The sequence below is a fragment of the Amia ocellicauda genome, chromosome 20, assembly GCF_036373705.1.
Source record: "Amia ocellicauda isolate fAmiCal2 chromosome 20, fAmiCal2.hap1, whole genome shotgun sequence".
Lineage (NCBI taxonomy): Eukaryota > Metazoa > Chordata > Actinopteri > Amiiformes > Amiidae > Amia > Amia ocellicauda.
In genome coordinates, this window is record NC_089869.1 from 18,184,757 (window position 1) to 18,201,838 (window position 17,082).

At 37.1% G+C, this 17,082-nt stretch overlaps 1 protein-coding gene across 1 annotated transcript in view; it reads left to right on the plus strand.

Annotated features, from left to right (window-relative positions):
* The window catches only part of pcdh15b (protocadherin-related 15b), a 139,122-nt gene that overhangs the window by 22,875 nt on the left and 99,165 nt on the right, over nucleotides 1-17,082 (plus strand). Inside the window, exons 3-7 of the mRNA XM_066693290.1 lie at nucleotides 4,618-4,778; nucleotides 5,151-5,306; nucleotides 12,876-12,995; nucleotides 13,253-13,363; nucleotides 16,872-17,042. Coding sequence (XP_066549387.1) covers nucleotides 4,618-4,778; nucleotides 5,151-5,306; nucleotides 12,876-12,995; nucleotides 13,253-13,363; nucleotides 16,872-17,042 — 719 coding nt within the window. The remainder of the gene's footprint in view (nucleotides 1-4,617; nucleotides 4,779-5,150; nucleotides 5,307-12,875; nucleotides 12,996-13,252; nucleotides 13,364-16,871; nucleotides 17,043-17,082) is intronic.

Genomic DNA, 17,082 nt, shown 5'->3' on the forward strand with positions numbered 1-17,082 from the left:
TCATTATGACTGTTAGTGGAAATCTCTAGCCTGTGGAGGATGTCATAGTCACCCAGGATTATTTATTGAAGCTCAACAAACGTGCCTTCCTGGCTCAGGTCCCCTGGTGCTTCAATCTTAGATTTGCTGTTTTCCACAGCAGACCTTTTTTGCCCCTGAGTTTTGACCTGTTGTGCATCATCTGTGCCACAATGCCTAAAGTTAAAGAAGACTGACGGCAGACTGTAGCCTTTGCTTTTATACAAATGTAATGGACATGTACATTAATAAATGCTCTGTACTTGTTTGCTGATGCCTGTTTCACTGTTGTTTGGAAATTAAAATCTCACACGGCGAACGATTCTTATGTGGAGGGTGCAGAACAAATTCCCAGATTTAGAAATGAAGCCCATGTAAGTAACTCGGTGAAGAAAACTAAAGTTGTGTTTAACCACGTTGAACAGCCAAGGTTTATATGATATAGCAATGAAAAAAAATCAGTTGATCAGTACGAGACTGAATCTTCATGTGTGCTTGATGTCTTTATTTTGATGTGAGAAGTGCGGGCGGGCGGGGGGGTGGACATTCATGTTGTTTACAAATCTTGCTTAGCCTGAATGAATGAATCCGTTTGGCTGTGAATTATAGAACCTGAGATTAAATCCTTTCCTGGGCAGATGGATAATTTAGCTGGCTTAGTCTCTCAGCAGTTTCGCTCATTCTTACTGAAATTGTGTGAAGTTTCACACATTCAGAAGCACGTGAGCATCGTAAGTCATGTGATACAGCAGGTGTTGTCCTGTTGTGGTGTACTCTGCAGGGACACCGTTTCACCGAGTGCAAGATTTAAACATTTATGTTTGTGATATAAGCTATTGTTCAAGTGTTTGCTTCATATATTTGTGTGGTCCTTGCTGTCTATTTCTTTATGGTATATAAAGTTTTTGCAGGGGTATGTTTCAGTTAGATTTTCATGAGCCAAGCAATTGTGGATAGTGTTTCAAGGTTTAGGGTTAGGGGTAAAGTTTTATGGATAGGCTCATAGTTTTAGGGTAAGAGTATTTGTAAGGTTAGTGTTTTAGAGTTATGGTTTCCCTAACTTTAACCTTTAAACCCTCTCCCTAAAACCCTAGCCCAAACCTGAATACCAAAACCATAGTCCTGAAGCTCTAACCCTTGTAAGAAATCTAATTTGTAAGGAATCCACCGGACGACGGTGAATCAATAAGATGTTTATTATAATGATAATGATATTAAAATAAAAGAGGTAACCGACAAGCCGAGGAAGCGAAGGTCCTGAGCCCCAAGAGAAATAGGTGAGGTAATTTATAGGTTATGACCTTGAGACAGAACAAATAAAAAATGTATCTATGGGATTCATTGAAATAATCAATGAATATTCATTAAATGCTGATAATTATGCAAAACCTGACAGGTTATATTGACTACAGAATAATCAACAATACAGATAATGAGTAAATATGATGCCCCTTTGTCAAATTTAATTATTTGTATACATTAAATATAGTTGTTGGGTTCAACAGAATTCTTAGTTCACTCAATGTCATCATGATACTTAATTTAAGGGCAACAAATAGCTAAAGTATTATTATAATACTCTGAAGACGATCTAAATGTAACCATTCAGCAATTTCTACCTTCGTCTGTATCCCTACAAAGTTTACCATTGCCATTTTTTTTATATCGTGATTATTTTCCTAATCCGACAAATATTACGTTCATAAAGGCATAACAATGAAATGGATGAACATCTACAGAATATTCAGATTCTTTATTCTACACCTTCATGTTCAACTGCTACAGCTGAATACAGATGATGTTATTCTATTAAAATCCATACCAAGAAAGTTATGCCAATTTTAATCCGTAATCCAATGTCTGTTATCACAAATGGACTTGACACACTGCAGTTACTTATCTCTACAGTTTTCGCATTCTACATTTGAATTTCATTGGTTATATATAGCCAGATGGTTCCTAGTGTCACATTGATAGGTAATTAAAATATTTTTGGCCCATGCCTTTGCAGTACAGCGAACAGTGAAATTTCCTCTTCTTAAAAGCAGCTGTAACTGCACATTTAACTTGCATTGCACTGTGTCAGGTAAGTCCCAACACAGCTGGTGCATGTGATTGTATAGCCCTGCAAGCTGGCACCACACCTGTGAAAGCCACAGAGAAGCTCTTCTCAGTCATACCAAAATGTATCCGTGGATAAGAACTGGATTCCCAGCTGTTACATCTTTTTATATCATACCTCGAAACACAGCACTATAGCCTTTACTCTGAAAGCATTCACTCCATTTGTATTAGTCCAGTCCTCGAGTGCCAGAAACATCGGTATCAACCAAATCAAACTACTCTGGAATAAAACGTCTATAGGTTACCCTTCTAGAATTTGCATCTTGGAAGTTGGTCAACGTTTTGATTTGGTCCAGGCCTTAGTTAAGAGATCAGAGTGCAGCAATATTGGCTCCACATGTCTTCAGTTGAAACCCAGTAGGTGTGACAAGAACAACCTGAGTTGATTTTACGCAACGTGTTGGTGTTGAGAAACATTTCAGTGACATACAGAGGGCTGTGGTAATGAAGGGTCTTGTAAAACAGGAGTACAATATTAAAATGAATGCAGTGTCTGGCAGGTAACCAGAAAACAATTAAGATATAGTGAGATGCTACAGATTCAAATGCAACTTTTAACTTTTCTCATTAAGGAGAATGAATGAAAAGGTAATTACATAGCACTGCACTCTGAACTGAATGTGCAGGAGGTCCAGGACTTTAATAATCTTTTTCCTGCTGTTGTTGAATGATTAGTTATGTTTGAGACAGAATATACTGCTTTGATTTATACTGAAGCATTAAATATATTGGTTGAGCTGATTTTCTTTTTATATGTGAATATATTGCCGAAAGGTTGGGGTTTAATTTCAATAATGAGACAGAATGTTTGTCATCGATAAAAGGTCTGTGTGACCGAGTTTTTACTTCTGCCTTTATTTCGCATTGATGTCGTATCATTCTCAGTCAATGGCTTTGCAAATTAAACCGAAAAGCCAAAGAAGAATATAATAATAATACCTATTAATGACAAGGAAGACATGAAACATGGAAAGGTCACAGAGCTAATGATTCATATTTGTTTGTTTTCCACTCTTTTTTTCTCAATTAACAGCCTGTAATCTACCATAAATAAGTACTGTTCATTGGATGCAGTGTAGCTGTTTTAGTGACGTATTTTGTTTTGTTAATGAATGCCTGATACCAGTATTCAGAGTTTGAAGTTTATTTAATATAAAATAATGTTCCAATAATGTGTTTATGGAGTAGAAGGCTTGCATTCTCTGATATTTGGAATTATTTGTGGGTGGTTTTATTTTTAAACTTATACTTAAGGGTGACAGTTTCTGAAAGTGCAAAAGGAAGTGAAGCAATTGAATAAAAAACATAAAATAAAAGTTATATAATACTACTGCTTGTAATACTACTACTTCTACTAATACATTATTACACAGGGCATATGATATATTTCATGAGAGTTTTCCCAGATTTGCAAGATAGTTTATAAAATTACTATTGGCACATCTCAGTAGACTGAGTCACTATTGCTTCCAGACATACCCACACATTAAGCCTGAGCAGATTGCCTTTGCAAATATATGTGCATTCTTTATACCGCCTTTATATTTCCATGCAATGTATGCTGAGGGATACAAGTACAAAGTACAGGTTTCAGGATTGTTAAGTATTTTTTTGGAAAGAAGGACATAGAAAGCAAATGTCGATTGCTTTTTATTCATATATATAATGTATTCATATACATATATTCATATATTACTCTTCCATCTAGGAGCTGGGGCTGTGTTGTAAGAGGTTTGGTAATTAAAACGCTAAGACAAAGAAGCCATATAGCACAGGGATATTAACACTCACAGATTTATGCCATCGTGCCTCTGAGGAAAAGGTCTTCAACAGGAATGCAAATTAATCTTGTATGAAATATGTTTTTAAACTTAAGCCACACTAATAGGCCATTAATGTTCTTGTAAGAGTGAAATTAGTTTGCTGGTATATATGCCACCGCCTGCCTTAATATTGTAGGATTACTTGCCTGGTCTCATTGTCTTTCCCTTGATCTGCTGAATATGTATATGGAATTCTTCAAGCTGTCCAGGAAACAGAAAAGCATTTCCTATAATTATTGCTATAGCTTGTAACTGAATAAGCACAAACCATAGATCCTTGGTGTTTTATATTTATGGTGCATTCTAAACAGCCATATAATTAGATTCTAGGAAGAAAGTTTGGCGTGGACCATAAACGTCCCATGTGTCTCCTATGGATAAAGCGGTGGAGAGAGAAGTCCACATTCGCTGGTTTCTAATGCCTGACTGTGTCTTAAGTGAATAGCTTTTCCTCAGAGGGTATTCGCACAATCCGTGTTAAAACAGAACACACGTTGTACAAACCCATGAATGTAAAGTAGCAGAGCATTGCCTTTTATATGATTTATGATTTCATATTTCTGCAGCTTCTATTTTCAGTGGAAAAATGCATTTCGGATTAATCGTATAAGGACCGAGGCATGTGCTGAGTTATATTTCCCCTTGTTTTCAGGCACTCTCCTGGTTGATAATATGCAGATAAAGGGAAGAGTCCAACAGCCCAACAGAACGATTTCATTATCACTGCTGGCAAACTTCGATCACTGGGTAATTCTGGATCCCGTACAACAGCGGCTTTATCTGAACAGTACTGGCCGTGTTCTTGACCGAGATGTAAGTATGTAAGATATGTGTAGGGATATTGCTTATCCATCTATCTATCTATCCATCTATCCATCCATCCTTATCTGTCAATCTATACATCTTTCGTAAGTGCTGTACAAAAATATAAGAAAACAAAAGTATACTTATTACCCTTCATTTTAAATCAATTGTTTTCTTCACATATCACACTTGGTGGGCTTTATCAAAATAGTTATCTGAATAAGAGAGGAGAGAGAAATTCAGTGAAGCATGTCTACCACTGTATACCGCATTACATCCACTGTATCATTTGCATGAAAAATGTAATTTGTCTGTCTGCTGATGAATTCCCACTGTGGAATGTGTTCCTTATTTCCCAATTATCTCTGTTCCTCTTTCCAGCCACCCTCGTATATCCAGTCCATTGTGGTCCAGGTCGAGTGTACAAATCACCTAGTTGGCAATGTCATTTTGCATGAAGTGCGGATTGTGGTGCGAGACCGCAATGACAACGCTCCCCGCTTCCAGCAGCCGCGCTACTATGTAGCAATAAATGAGGTGAGTGCCTGGCATTAAATCATTTGCTTCCTATAATGGAGTTTGACAATTGTGGATTCCTGCACGTTTCAGAAGGCACCTCAGGATTGTTGGCTGATCCCTTGAAGATAAGATGGCTGTGTCTTTATATTCATGGCCTATGAATGTTATTGCTCTTCTGCTTGCTGTCGTTAAAAATAATCTCTCTTTTAATCTATCTCGTTATAGGTGAAAATATATGTGAGAGATTTTGAATCTGTTTTTTTTTCTTGTATTATTATTTGTAGAAAAATGAAAAACATAACCACCTTCATCTTTATATTGTGAAACTTGTGCATCTTCAGTTATAAGGCATGTAAACTGCTACACAATCTAGACCAAAAGCTGTTGTAATTAAGTTGGTAGATATTGTGAACTTTGAGTCTTGGAAATCATTCCATCAAGGACCAATTTCCTGGAAGCTGTGACATTCTGGACTGTTAATGTGTATTTAATTAGAAAAATTGTTCGCTTAGAGAATATGAGATTTAGTCAGACAGTGTGCTGTTTTGAATATTAGTATTATTTTTCACTTTGAGGCTTGGAGGCTTTCTCAGTTTGACATTGTGTGCTGAACAATGGCCTCATTCAAACACATCCGAGGTGACACTCGGCACGTGTACAGGATGTTCAGAAACATAGGACGTGTCCTCACTGAGTAACAGGAGGGCGTTGAATTGCGTTGAACAATTTCAGATCATCTTGGGACACAATGCCAGCTTTGTTGTGATGAAATTTCTTTGCTGATGACGGTTCACAGCAAGAAAACCACATCGGAAACAAATACAATGAGAAACTGTAAATGTATAGTCTAAATTAAACATTAAAACGCTTTCAGGTTGTGCGTATATATCACATGCATTGGATTATCTGTGCTTTGGATGTAGACTCTGCAATGGAAAGGTTAAACTGTCCCATTGCAACATTTGGAGGTTAGACAGATAACAGACGCCTTAAAAGCATAATAAAACCCACTACTGTTTATTATATTGAGATTATGCCATTGTGACGCAGCCTCGGGCAGATTAATAGACCATTTTAAAAGACCTGTCTATAAATTTAGAGGGAAGGATAGATAATAATATGTGTATATTTCTATGACGCCACACTGTCATTTTTTAATAATTAAAATAGTGGCTAAACTTTCAGGCAAAAGAAGCTCCCACTTGTCACCTAAGTACGGTGATGTAGTGTAATTATCAGCCCGGCACTTCTATGCTTTTCATTCTGCATAGCTTGTGTTCATCTCTATGAGCTGAAATAAAAAATAAATGGATCTCACAGAGGTACAGGACAGAAATGTGCAGTGCAGGAGCTCACACACACTGAGTATGAAATAGATACAAAGTGATTTTGTGGCTTTTACTTAATTGGAATTGGTTCCCTAGGGTGCTGGCTGGGTAGTTTTCTCTCATTAGGTAGCTGCCTTGCAGAGAAGCATGCAGCCCCCCTATCGCTCTCCAGAAGTAGTTTTGAAATTGCTATCTGCCCCCAATATTCTTAATATTGTTTTTTAAGAGCTTAATGTGCCATTGACACAAGGACAAGGAGTTGTTTCCACCTGTCAATCAATCAACTGGATATTCTGTCAATTGTGCAGCGTTAAATAAAATAGAGAGTTTCCAGAATGAAGCTAAAACACCCCTGATATCCACTCAGAGTTACATTATGGATGCAGCAGGAAAAACACATGGAAAAATTGAGTCACTATAAGTCTGTCGGTAGAACTTGGTGCTTTCCCTCGCTGCCGGCGAACACCGCAGACGTCTAGCCATAAATATGAATATAAGGATGCCGTATCAACTGAAATACAGGGTAATTAGGATGACAAGACTTATATGTGAATTCAAATATGTTCTAGTAAAGCCAGCTAATAGGTCGTTACACTAATCTAGGTGGGAAATTAATCAGCCATCAGCATCCGTTTCAGTTTCAGTTTTCTAGTTTGTTTTTTGATCAAACTCAGATCAGGGTTACTTCAATATTATGCTTTAGAATATAATGTAGGTGTGCTGATTTACACAAATTGTTTTATGGAGACAGTAATGCTTTAGCACTATATGTGTGTGTTTGTGTGTGTTTTAAAGTTAATCAATATTGTATATGTCTGTTTGTTTTCAAATTGAAATATTTTGATTTTGAAATCAGCTTCAAGGTAATAATAAAAATAAGTAAGGGAATTCTATATTTGTACAACACACCCTCAGTCATAGGCATGACATGAATGATCCAGCCACGAGCATTTTTGTGCCATTAGCAAAAGCAAATTGTTTTGTTTTCTTATGTCATAGGAAAGATTAAATTCTCTCCGGAGCGGTTTACCGATGCGTGAGGTTACACATAAACAACCAGGTTATGAACTGTATTTCAGATTCAGGTTTTGGTTGTGTTAGCGTGCATCTGTGCAGAAACTGTGGCAAGTATAGTATCTCTTTATGCTCAGTGTTATTGTTGTCCACTAGTATCATTTACTTTTATTGCATTTCCTGATGTGTTAATAAGGAGGTTGTACAGTTGACAGATCGCAGAACAGTCACTATTCAAATGAGCAGACCAGTAAAGTAGATTGTGTACTGAACCTGAATTAAGTAATGGGATTAGTGTGGGGAATCACTTTAGCTCCTGCTTAACTATTAGACTGGGAGAACAAGATGTCCAAGAAATGTACCCAAAATATACAATTTTCACACACACACACCTCCTAAGGTGCACACCATTCCTCTCCATCTCAGCTGCATATAACTCCTACTCCCTCGTGTAGTCAAGTCAACAGTGGGTTGATGGGATAAAACTGATTGTACCTTATTGAGTTTTGGGTGAAACTTAATCTCCTTAATATTTTAAAATGTTTATTTTGTTGACTGTTTCTGTTTGTATTGTTGCCATACCTAGTTAACATGTGTTTTCTAAAGCTCCAGCATAGCACAACAGCTGTAAGTACTTGTGGTTGTGGAATAGCAAAGAGAGGTTGATTAAATGATCAGGGAAGCTTTAATCAAAAATGAAGATGCCTGTCTCCACAAAGATTGATACATGCATTTCTATATTGCCATCGCCATGTTGCCACATTTCTGTCTTTTTTCTGTGAAGCACTTGATACACAAGAGTAATGTGTACTGACATGAAAAGGGACAGGAAATGTTTAGAAATGGAGGAAGTATTTTTCTTACCAAGGACTATTGGTTTTATTTGTTGTGCTGTGCTATGTACTTAAATGTTAAACCATCCTGTGTTTTGTTTGCCTAAGTGAGACTATATATAGCTGCTTTAGCAAATTTTATTGTATTTATAATTACAGTATAATCACCATCAAATAATTGTTTAAGATAGTGGTTCTCATCCCTGGTCCTGGAAGAGCCCCTACCCTGCTGCTTTTTGTTCCAACCGAGCTCACAATTACTTAATTGAACCCTTAATTGAAGTAATAATTTCCTAAATCAGAGCCTTTTATTTATTATAAACAGTAGGGGTTTTAAGTTAAGTATAAAATTATATAAGAAACTTATTATCTTATTAAGGAACCAACTTTTTATCAGTTACACAATTTAAAGAGTCAAATGTAAGCAAATTATTACATCAATTAATTGTTCCATTAAGTAATTGAGAGCACAGTTGGAACAAAAACCAGCAGGGTAGGGTTTTCCCCAGGACCAGGGTTGAGAACCACTGGTTTAAGAGATAACTGATCAAATACAATACAATACTACTTCCATAAACAAAATGTCTCCAATGTATTTTTGCCAAACTATTTACATGGGATCATGAGATTTGTATAACTAATAAAATATCAGAATGAACACATAGCACCATGCACCACTGTCTTTATGGCTTAAGAAAACACTGTAATACAATACATTTGTAATTTATTTTTGTCTAGCATTAAGAAAAGAAATGAAAAACACTGGGTTTGTTAAATTCTAGAGAATAAACCAGTATATAAACACATATATATATATATATATATATATACACTCACCTAAAGGATTATTAGGAACACCTGTTCAATTTCTCATTAATGCAATTATCTAACCAACCAATCACATGGCAGTTGCTTCAATGCATTTAGGGGTGTGGTCCTGGTCAAGACAATCTCCTGAACTCCAAACTGAATGTCTGAATGGGAAAGAAAGGTGATTTAAGCAATTTTGAGTGTGGCATGGTTGTTGGTGCCAGACGGGCCGGTCTGAGTATTTCACAATCTGCTCAGTTACTGGGATTTTCACGCACAACCATTTCTAGGGTTTACAAAGAATGGTGTGAAAAGGGAAAAACATCCAGTATGCGGCAGTCCTGTGGGCGAAAATGCCTTGTTGATGCTAGAGGTCAGAGGAGAATGGGCTGACTGATTCAAGCTGATTAGAAGAGGAACTTTGACTGAAATAACCACTCGTTACAACCGAGGTATGCAGCAAAGCATTTGTGAAGCGACAACACGTACAACCTTGAGGCGGATGGGCTACAACAGCAGAAGACCCCACCGGGTACCACTCATCTCCACTACAAATAGGAAAAAGAGGCTACAATTTGCACAAGCTCACCAAAATTGGACAGTTGAAGACTGGAAAAATGTTGCCTGGTCTGATGAGTCTGGATTTCTGTTGAGACATTCAGATGGTAGAGTCAGAATTTGGCGTAAACAGAATGAGAACATGGATCCATCATGCCTTGTTACCACTGTGCAGGCTGGTGGTGGTGGTGTAATGGTGTGGGGGATGTTTTCTTGGCACACTTTAGGCCCCTTAGTGCCAATTGGGCATCGTTTAAATGCCACGGCCTACCTGAGCATTGTTTCTGACCATGTCCATCCCTTTACGACCACCATGTACCCATCCTCTGATGGCTACTTCCAGCAGGATAATGCACCATGTCACAAAGGTCGAATCATTTCAAATTGGTTTCTTGAACATGACAATGAGTTCACTGTACTAAACTGGCCCCCACAGTCACCAGATCTCAACCCAATAGAGCATCTTTGGGATGTGGTGGAACGGGAGCTTCGTGCCCTGGATGTGCATCCCACAAATCTCCATCAACTGCAAGATGCTATCCTATCAATATGGGCCAACATTTCTAAAGAATGCTTTCAGCACCTTGTTGAATCAATGCCACGTAGAATGAAGGCAGTTCTGAAGGCGAAAGGGGGGTCAAACACAGTATTAGTATGGTGTTCCTAATAATCCTTTAGGTGAGTGTATATATAACACATATAGTGAGTGAGCTCACCCCCTGCCTCAGATTGAGACTCGTCAGGTGAGCTTAATTGACTGATTGACCGGCATGAGAATGCAGCAGACTGCGGTCTCCTGTATGGGTGGCCAGTCAGTCAATTATCCCCTGGGCCGGCCCAGCCTCTGCTCCCAATTGAAAAGGATTGAAAGACTCTCACTGGAGGAGTGTTTTGAGTCAGGCCTGTGTGCTGGTGGTTTTGTTTTTGTGTAGCTTCAAATACAAGTATTTTATGTATTCTTATTTCAGCTGTTACAGTATTATTGAATTAACAAAAACAAACAGACAGCATCCTGTTTGTCACAACTAAAGCTTTGTTTATTGAGCGTATTTGCAAATAATTGTCCAGGATTGCTGTGGCCTCATAGGAAGCAAGTGCTGCATGTAGGCGAGCAGCTGTTTGAGACTCTTAAATCACTGTTAGTCCTAATTTTAGTCCTATTAAGAGTGCAATTCATGTTTGCTGCAAAAAAAATGATAGACTGATAATTTGGCTTCAAACATCTTAATGTAGGAGCATATGATATCTGAAAAAGAAAACAATATCAGTGCTGATAAAGTTTTTGATAAAGTTCATCACCGGTTAAGTAATCATCACATGAATTCCATTATTAATTATTGAAGTCTTGCCAAAGTAATCTTTCAAAGTTTCAGCTTTTAAACTTCAACACACTATTATGCTTTAAGCGAATAAAGGACTGACTTGCTAATTATTATTATATTAGTATTGTATAATATTACCTTTTAATCTATCTTCAGTGACTTCAATGGATGGAAAAATAAGATAAGTTACTAATTACTTTATAATGGCTCTTGGCTCTTCCTTTGAGATATGTTTTTTTTTTTAGTTCATACTCCGTTTAGACTGTACTAATATTGGCTGTAACACTGCAGCCAACATTTTCTGCACATCTCAGCACCTTTGTGTGCCATCTAATTGAGCTCTTTTGTGCTCCTGATGACTTAATAATAACTGTCATGAATATAATATAATCTATTCATATTTACAGTGTTCACTTGTATGCTCCTTGTAGATGGTAGTTCCAATCATTTTTATTTTTTTCATTTGCTTGTAAGCTTGTTTTTTATTTTGCTATAATTCAGTAAGGCACTTAACACATTCTTGAAATGCATGCATTTGCAACACTTAATGTATGCTTTATTTTTTTTAATAGATAATGCATTTCATAGAACCGTCTTATAATTGCATGTCTGTCCCCAAAAGCCAAAAAGTGTATTATAGTGAATACATTCCTTACAGTGAACAATAATGTTTCTGACATTGCATAGCACAGTGTCACACACTCAACTGTGATGTTGCAGTCTCTTCATAAAGTGACCTGTCCTGTGCAGAGATTGATGCGATCTGTAGAAGAGGCTTTAATCTTACACTATAAAGAGAACCTGATAGATAATCTTTAATTTTCACACATCAACATAAACTGACATGAAAAGGAATTGGACACATTAGGAGCTATAGGTATTCCTCAGCCTTTCAAGGCCTATTGCTTGTACCCTGAAGGTATGGGAATTCGCTGGCTAAACAGGCTGTTCTTGTGCCTCGACATTTCCTGTGTTTCCAGTATCCAGTGAGTCTGTGAAAGGTGTCAAAATGGTACCCAGAGAACCAATTCAGGAACTGAAATATGAGTTAGTTTCCTTCTGCTGCGTAGAGTCCTAACCTAGCTCTGAGCTATTACCTTCTCTTTTCACTTCTGAAAGCAAACCACAGCGGGGAAAGTATGACAGCTAAAATGAGCTTTGCCGTCATGTCCATCAGTAGTTTTCAAAAAGCCCTGAAGAATACTCTGTTGCGCTCGGGTCATCAGTGTGCTGGGGACGTGTGTCAAACTCAAGAGTTCATAGAACGGCACACGCCTAGCTGGGGATTTTCGCTTTGTAACCTTGCTTTCATCTAACTATTATTATTAGTAGTAGTATTGTGGTTACAAAGTTTCCAAAAATACAATAAATATTACAACAACAATTATATTAACAATTTGCTTTGTAATGTTGCATGTCCATATTAGAGGATGGTTGAATATAGGTTTGTGTGTAGTTTATATTCTTGTTTCCTCTCTTGTTTTTTGCAATTGTAGTTAATGTTCTCTTTATTCCCAATAATTTAGCATTTGTAAGATAAAATATCTTAATGTAATATTTAAAATTATATAAATAAATAAATCAGAATTTAATGCAGGAGGTATTCCAAGAAACTTTAGTACAGATGTTATTCTTGTCATTTAATGTTGATTCACATTAATGTGTGGAAATAAATGTTCTTAGGCTTCAATTATTAACTTTGTTTTTTAAATTGTTTTGCAGTTGACACCAGTTGGGACCACCATCTTTACTGGCTTCTCTGGAAATAATGGTGCTACTGACATTGATGATGGTCCTAATGGACAAATTGAATACATAATTCAATACAATCCAAACGATCCTGTAAGTGACACACATTAAAAGCATGCCTTTTTGAATATCTTGCCAATTTTGAACTGGCGATATAAATAGCTGACTTTTCTGTTTAATTTTTATTCTGGAAAAAATGTCACAAAAATTCCTGTCTAGACCTATCATCTTCATAATCAGGCTGAGTCCTTCTTAAGTCCCAAAATGAAATGACAGTATGTGGCACATGAATGTAATGGAAGCTGCAAAGTGTGGCACATCGTTTTAATCCCCTAACATTTCTTTTGCAGACATCTAATGGAACATTTGGCATTCCGCTCACTTTGTCGGGATCTGTAATTCTGCAGGAGAGATTGAATTATGAGGAAAAAACACGATACTTCGTAATTGTTCAAGCTAACGTAAGTCACTAACGCTATAACTGAAAGTCAGTTACTTCTCATGTCACATCCTTAACTATATGCCACTATATGAATAATAAGGCATTCTGAGAGTGCTTGCTTTCCCACTCATCTGTGCCCCATATTTAAAGTCTTGTTGTCTAGAATTTGATGTCAAATTATGGCCTTTTATTGTTGCAATCTCTGCCTGCTTTTAACAAATCCACATATGGCGACCAACAGAATCTGATTAGTGTTTCAAAACAGTCAGGTTTCCTGAATCTCTTAGAGAGACTTCAATATGAGACTTCATCGCGAAAAGAGAAAAAAGGCATTTAATGTCAAAGAAAGCACTTAGAGCCATATACCTGTTGACAGTAATTTGCTGTCAAATAAGCTTAATGGATGCATTTTCGAATATGCTGGAGTTGTGAGGAAACAAGCTCAATTGCCTGTTGATACACATTGTCATTAACGATAGCAGAATATATAGTTGAAGGTATTCTTGGCAAAATAAACCAATAACCAAGATGCTATAAAGCATAACTAACATATCCGGCTTTGATTGAGCATATCTTTTCATCCCCCCGCACACGGGACACTAGTACGATCCCTCATCAGACCGTGTCTGTGCTGCACGGCAACTGGTTCTGAAAAATGTAATCTGGATATTTGGATGCTCTCATGTTCGACAGATTATGTAATTCGAATGACAGACTCACTCAGCTGTTCTAGCAGCAGGGAGTTGCAGTTGAAGATACAGTATCTTACATATTTGTCACAGATTGCAGTATGCTTTGTGGCACTAATTGTTAGATGTACTTGTTAGAGGTATTTGTATTATTGTTTTTATAACGCTACACTACAAATACATCGATATTTTTATGTTCATCGCTGCTTTTGCTACTTTGAGTTTGAGGATGTAAACTTCTATTTATGTCTTCCAGTAATATGTTCAGACTTTTAGAGATGTGCTTCATTGACTTGAGGCTGTTTGTTTTTTATAATGGGTTTATTATACGACATCCGTCTTTTTTATTATGTAACAGTTATTGTCTTATGCATGTGTGATGAAGCCATGCATCCAAATGATATTTAAATAAACTTAGGCTGACTTAATTCATGAAGCTTATTAAATGAATGCTTAGCTGGCTATTTGGGGAGTTAAGTCACTCTGTCGAGTCTTCAGATTATATTTCAGAAACTGTATTATAACGTATAAACATAAATTAAGACTATATTCATTCTCTTTAATATTTGATTTTGTAATTCTCATAGCTGCATCATTTAGAAGCTTTATATTAATCTTGGGGAGCACTAAACAGGCTGAAGTCTCTAGATGCCATGTATTGCTGTTGAATTCAATATATTTATTGCTGAATACATCCATTAATTTTGAACATTCATCTCTACATCTAAATATTTCAGTAATGTTTAACAGGCTGTAATTTGTCCCTAAAATTACCAAAGTTTGTCACATGGAATGGTTGAAATCAGGCTGTTCATCATGGTAATAAAACTTGTTCACGTGCAGTTTGTTTTTTATTATAAAAGAATGAAATACACACACAAACACACGTTTTTTGGCCAGGCGGGCCTGTATATATATGCGGGAAACCCTGCTGTTGAAAGGAAATCTACCCATTTGCCTGAAGGAAAAGGTATTTGATCAGTGCCCACTTCTGGCTCTGAAACCTGGTCACTAAACTCAAAGATGTTACTGAAACTGTGGCCGACACAAAGAAGCATGAGAAGAAGTATGATAGAAGAGATAGAAAAAAGAAATGAATGGCTCAGAGAAAAACTGAAATATGTGACATTGAAAGAGTGAAAATGTTAAAATTGCAATGGACTGGACACATGGCAAGAAGAGCAGATCAAAGATGGACAAAGGAAGCTATCGAATGGATCTCAAGAGATGAAAAAAGACCAAGAAGATGGGAAGATGAAATTATAAACTGGCATGGCAGAAGAGGGGAACTGTAGATCAAAGCAAGTGGAAACATCTTGGGGAGGCCTTCATAGTGCAGTGGATCAATATGGACTGATTAGTAGGTGATTAGAAAGGTGTTAGACACTGCATTGCAAAGGGTAGCTTTTTCCTTTGCTGTCTGTAAATATTATTATTACAAAATATAAACACACAACTCCAATATGTTCTTCAGTTTTCCTAGCACTAAAGAAATATTATAAGAAGCCTTGAACTCGCTTATATTCGTAACATAGCCAGACAGTGCTTAAATGGATCCCATTGCATCAATAAAAAAGCTTAGAACAGCTGTCAGTTTTAAATTGACTGGATTAGATAGTCTTCTTGAAGTGGGATTCTTTCTATGATCATCACACTGTTCATTGCAGGTTCAATTATTGTGGCAGAATCAAACCTTATCTCCTGATGACTTCACTCTCTGCCATTCTGTGGTTTGAAGGAGATAAAAATAACAGCAGTAAGGAATTGTGTTTGTGTTTATTTATTTTTAAAAAAGCTCTTGACAATTACTTCCATTGTACATTTTTACATTTTTATTATGTGGCTTGAATTCATCGTTGAAACTTGCAGTATGATTTGGAAAGAATACAGGAACATTGTAAGACATGATCATAAACATGCTCTTGAAATGGATTAGATTATGCGGTTCAGTTTTTTAAGTGTAAGTAATAAATAATAGGCAAACTTATCTTACTGCACTGCCCTTATGAATGTTTACTGCAGTCCATGTAGAAGGTTTTGTGGTGGTTTTCTCATTTAGTGTGAACTGTGAGTCATGAGGCCGTCACAAATAAATAAATACGTAATAAGAATGCATGTTTTTTTTTTACTTAGCTATGATTTTCTGTGGTTTACTATACTTCTCCATGCTTTACCATGATTTCACTTTGATGAGGAAATTTTGATTCTGTGGCAAACAAAATAAGAAAAATAGCATAAAATCCTAGAATAGTGTGCCTGTATTATTATTATTTGTAAAGAAAAGCTTAGATTGAGAACTTGAAAAGTGCCTAAATCTTATGGGTGACCTTCTTGATGCTTACTTGGCTATTTGATGTAGGAAAGTGGGTTTTGTCCAGAGAGACTGAGGTAACTGAACCTTTTCAGCCTGGAACAGAGGAGACTACGTGGGGACTTGATTCAAGTCTTCAAAATCATGAAAGGCATCGACCACATCAAACCAGAGGAGCTTTTCCAGATCAGCAGGGACACACGCACCCGGGGACACAAATGGGAATTGGGCTTCAAGGCATTCAAGACAGAAAACAAGAGACAATTCTTCACACAGAGAGGCGTCACAATCTGAACAAACTCCCCAGAGATGTGGTTGAAGCTGAAAATTTGGGAGCTTTTAAAAATAGACTGGATAGGATCCTTGGATCACTTAGTTATTAATGAACACCAAATGAGCACGATGGCTCAAATGGCCTCTTCTCGTTCGTAAACGTTCTTATGTTTCTTAGGTTATAAAATATATGGTTGATTTTCTTTTCCGATTATAAAGTTGCTCCTGTATAGAACTGCTTCCTCTCTCCACAGGACCGTGCTCCCAACCCCAATGACAGACGGACCACCACCACCACGCTGACAGTTGATGTGTTGGATGGGGATGACCTGGGCCCGATGTTCCTCCCCTGTAGCCTCGTGAACAACACACGAGACTGTCGCCCTCTCATCTACAGAGCCAGCATCCCGGAGCTCACTGACCCGGTAAGGCTGCCTGGTGCACCACTGCTCCAATATTTGCATT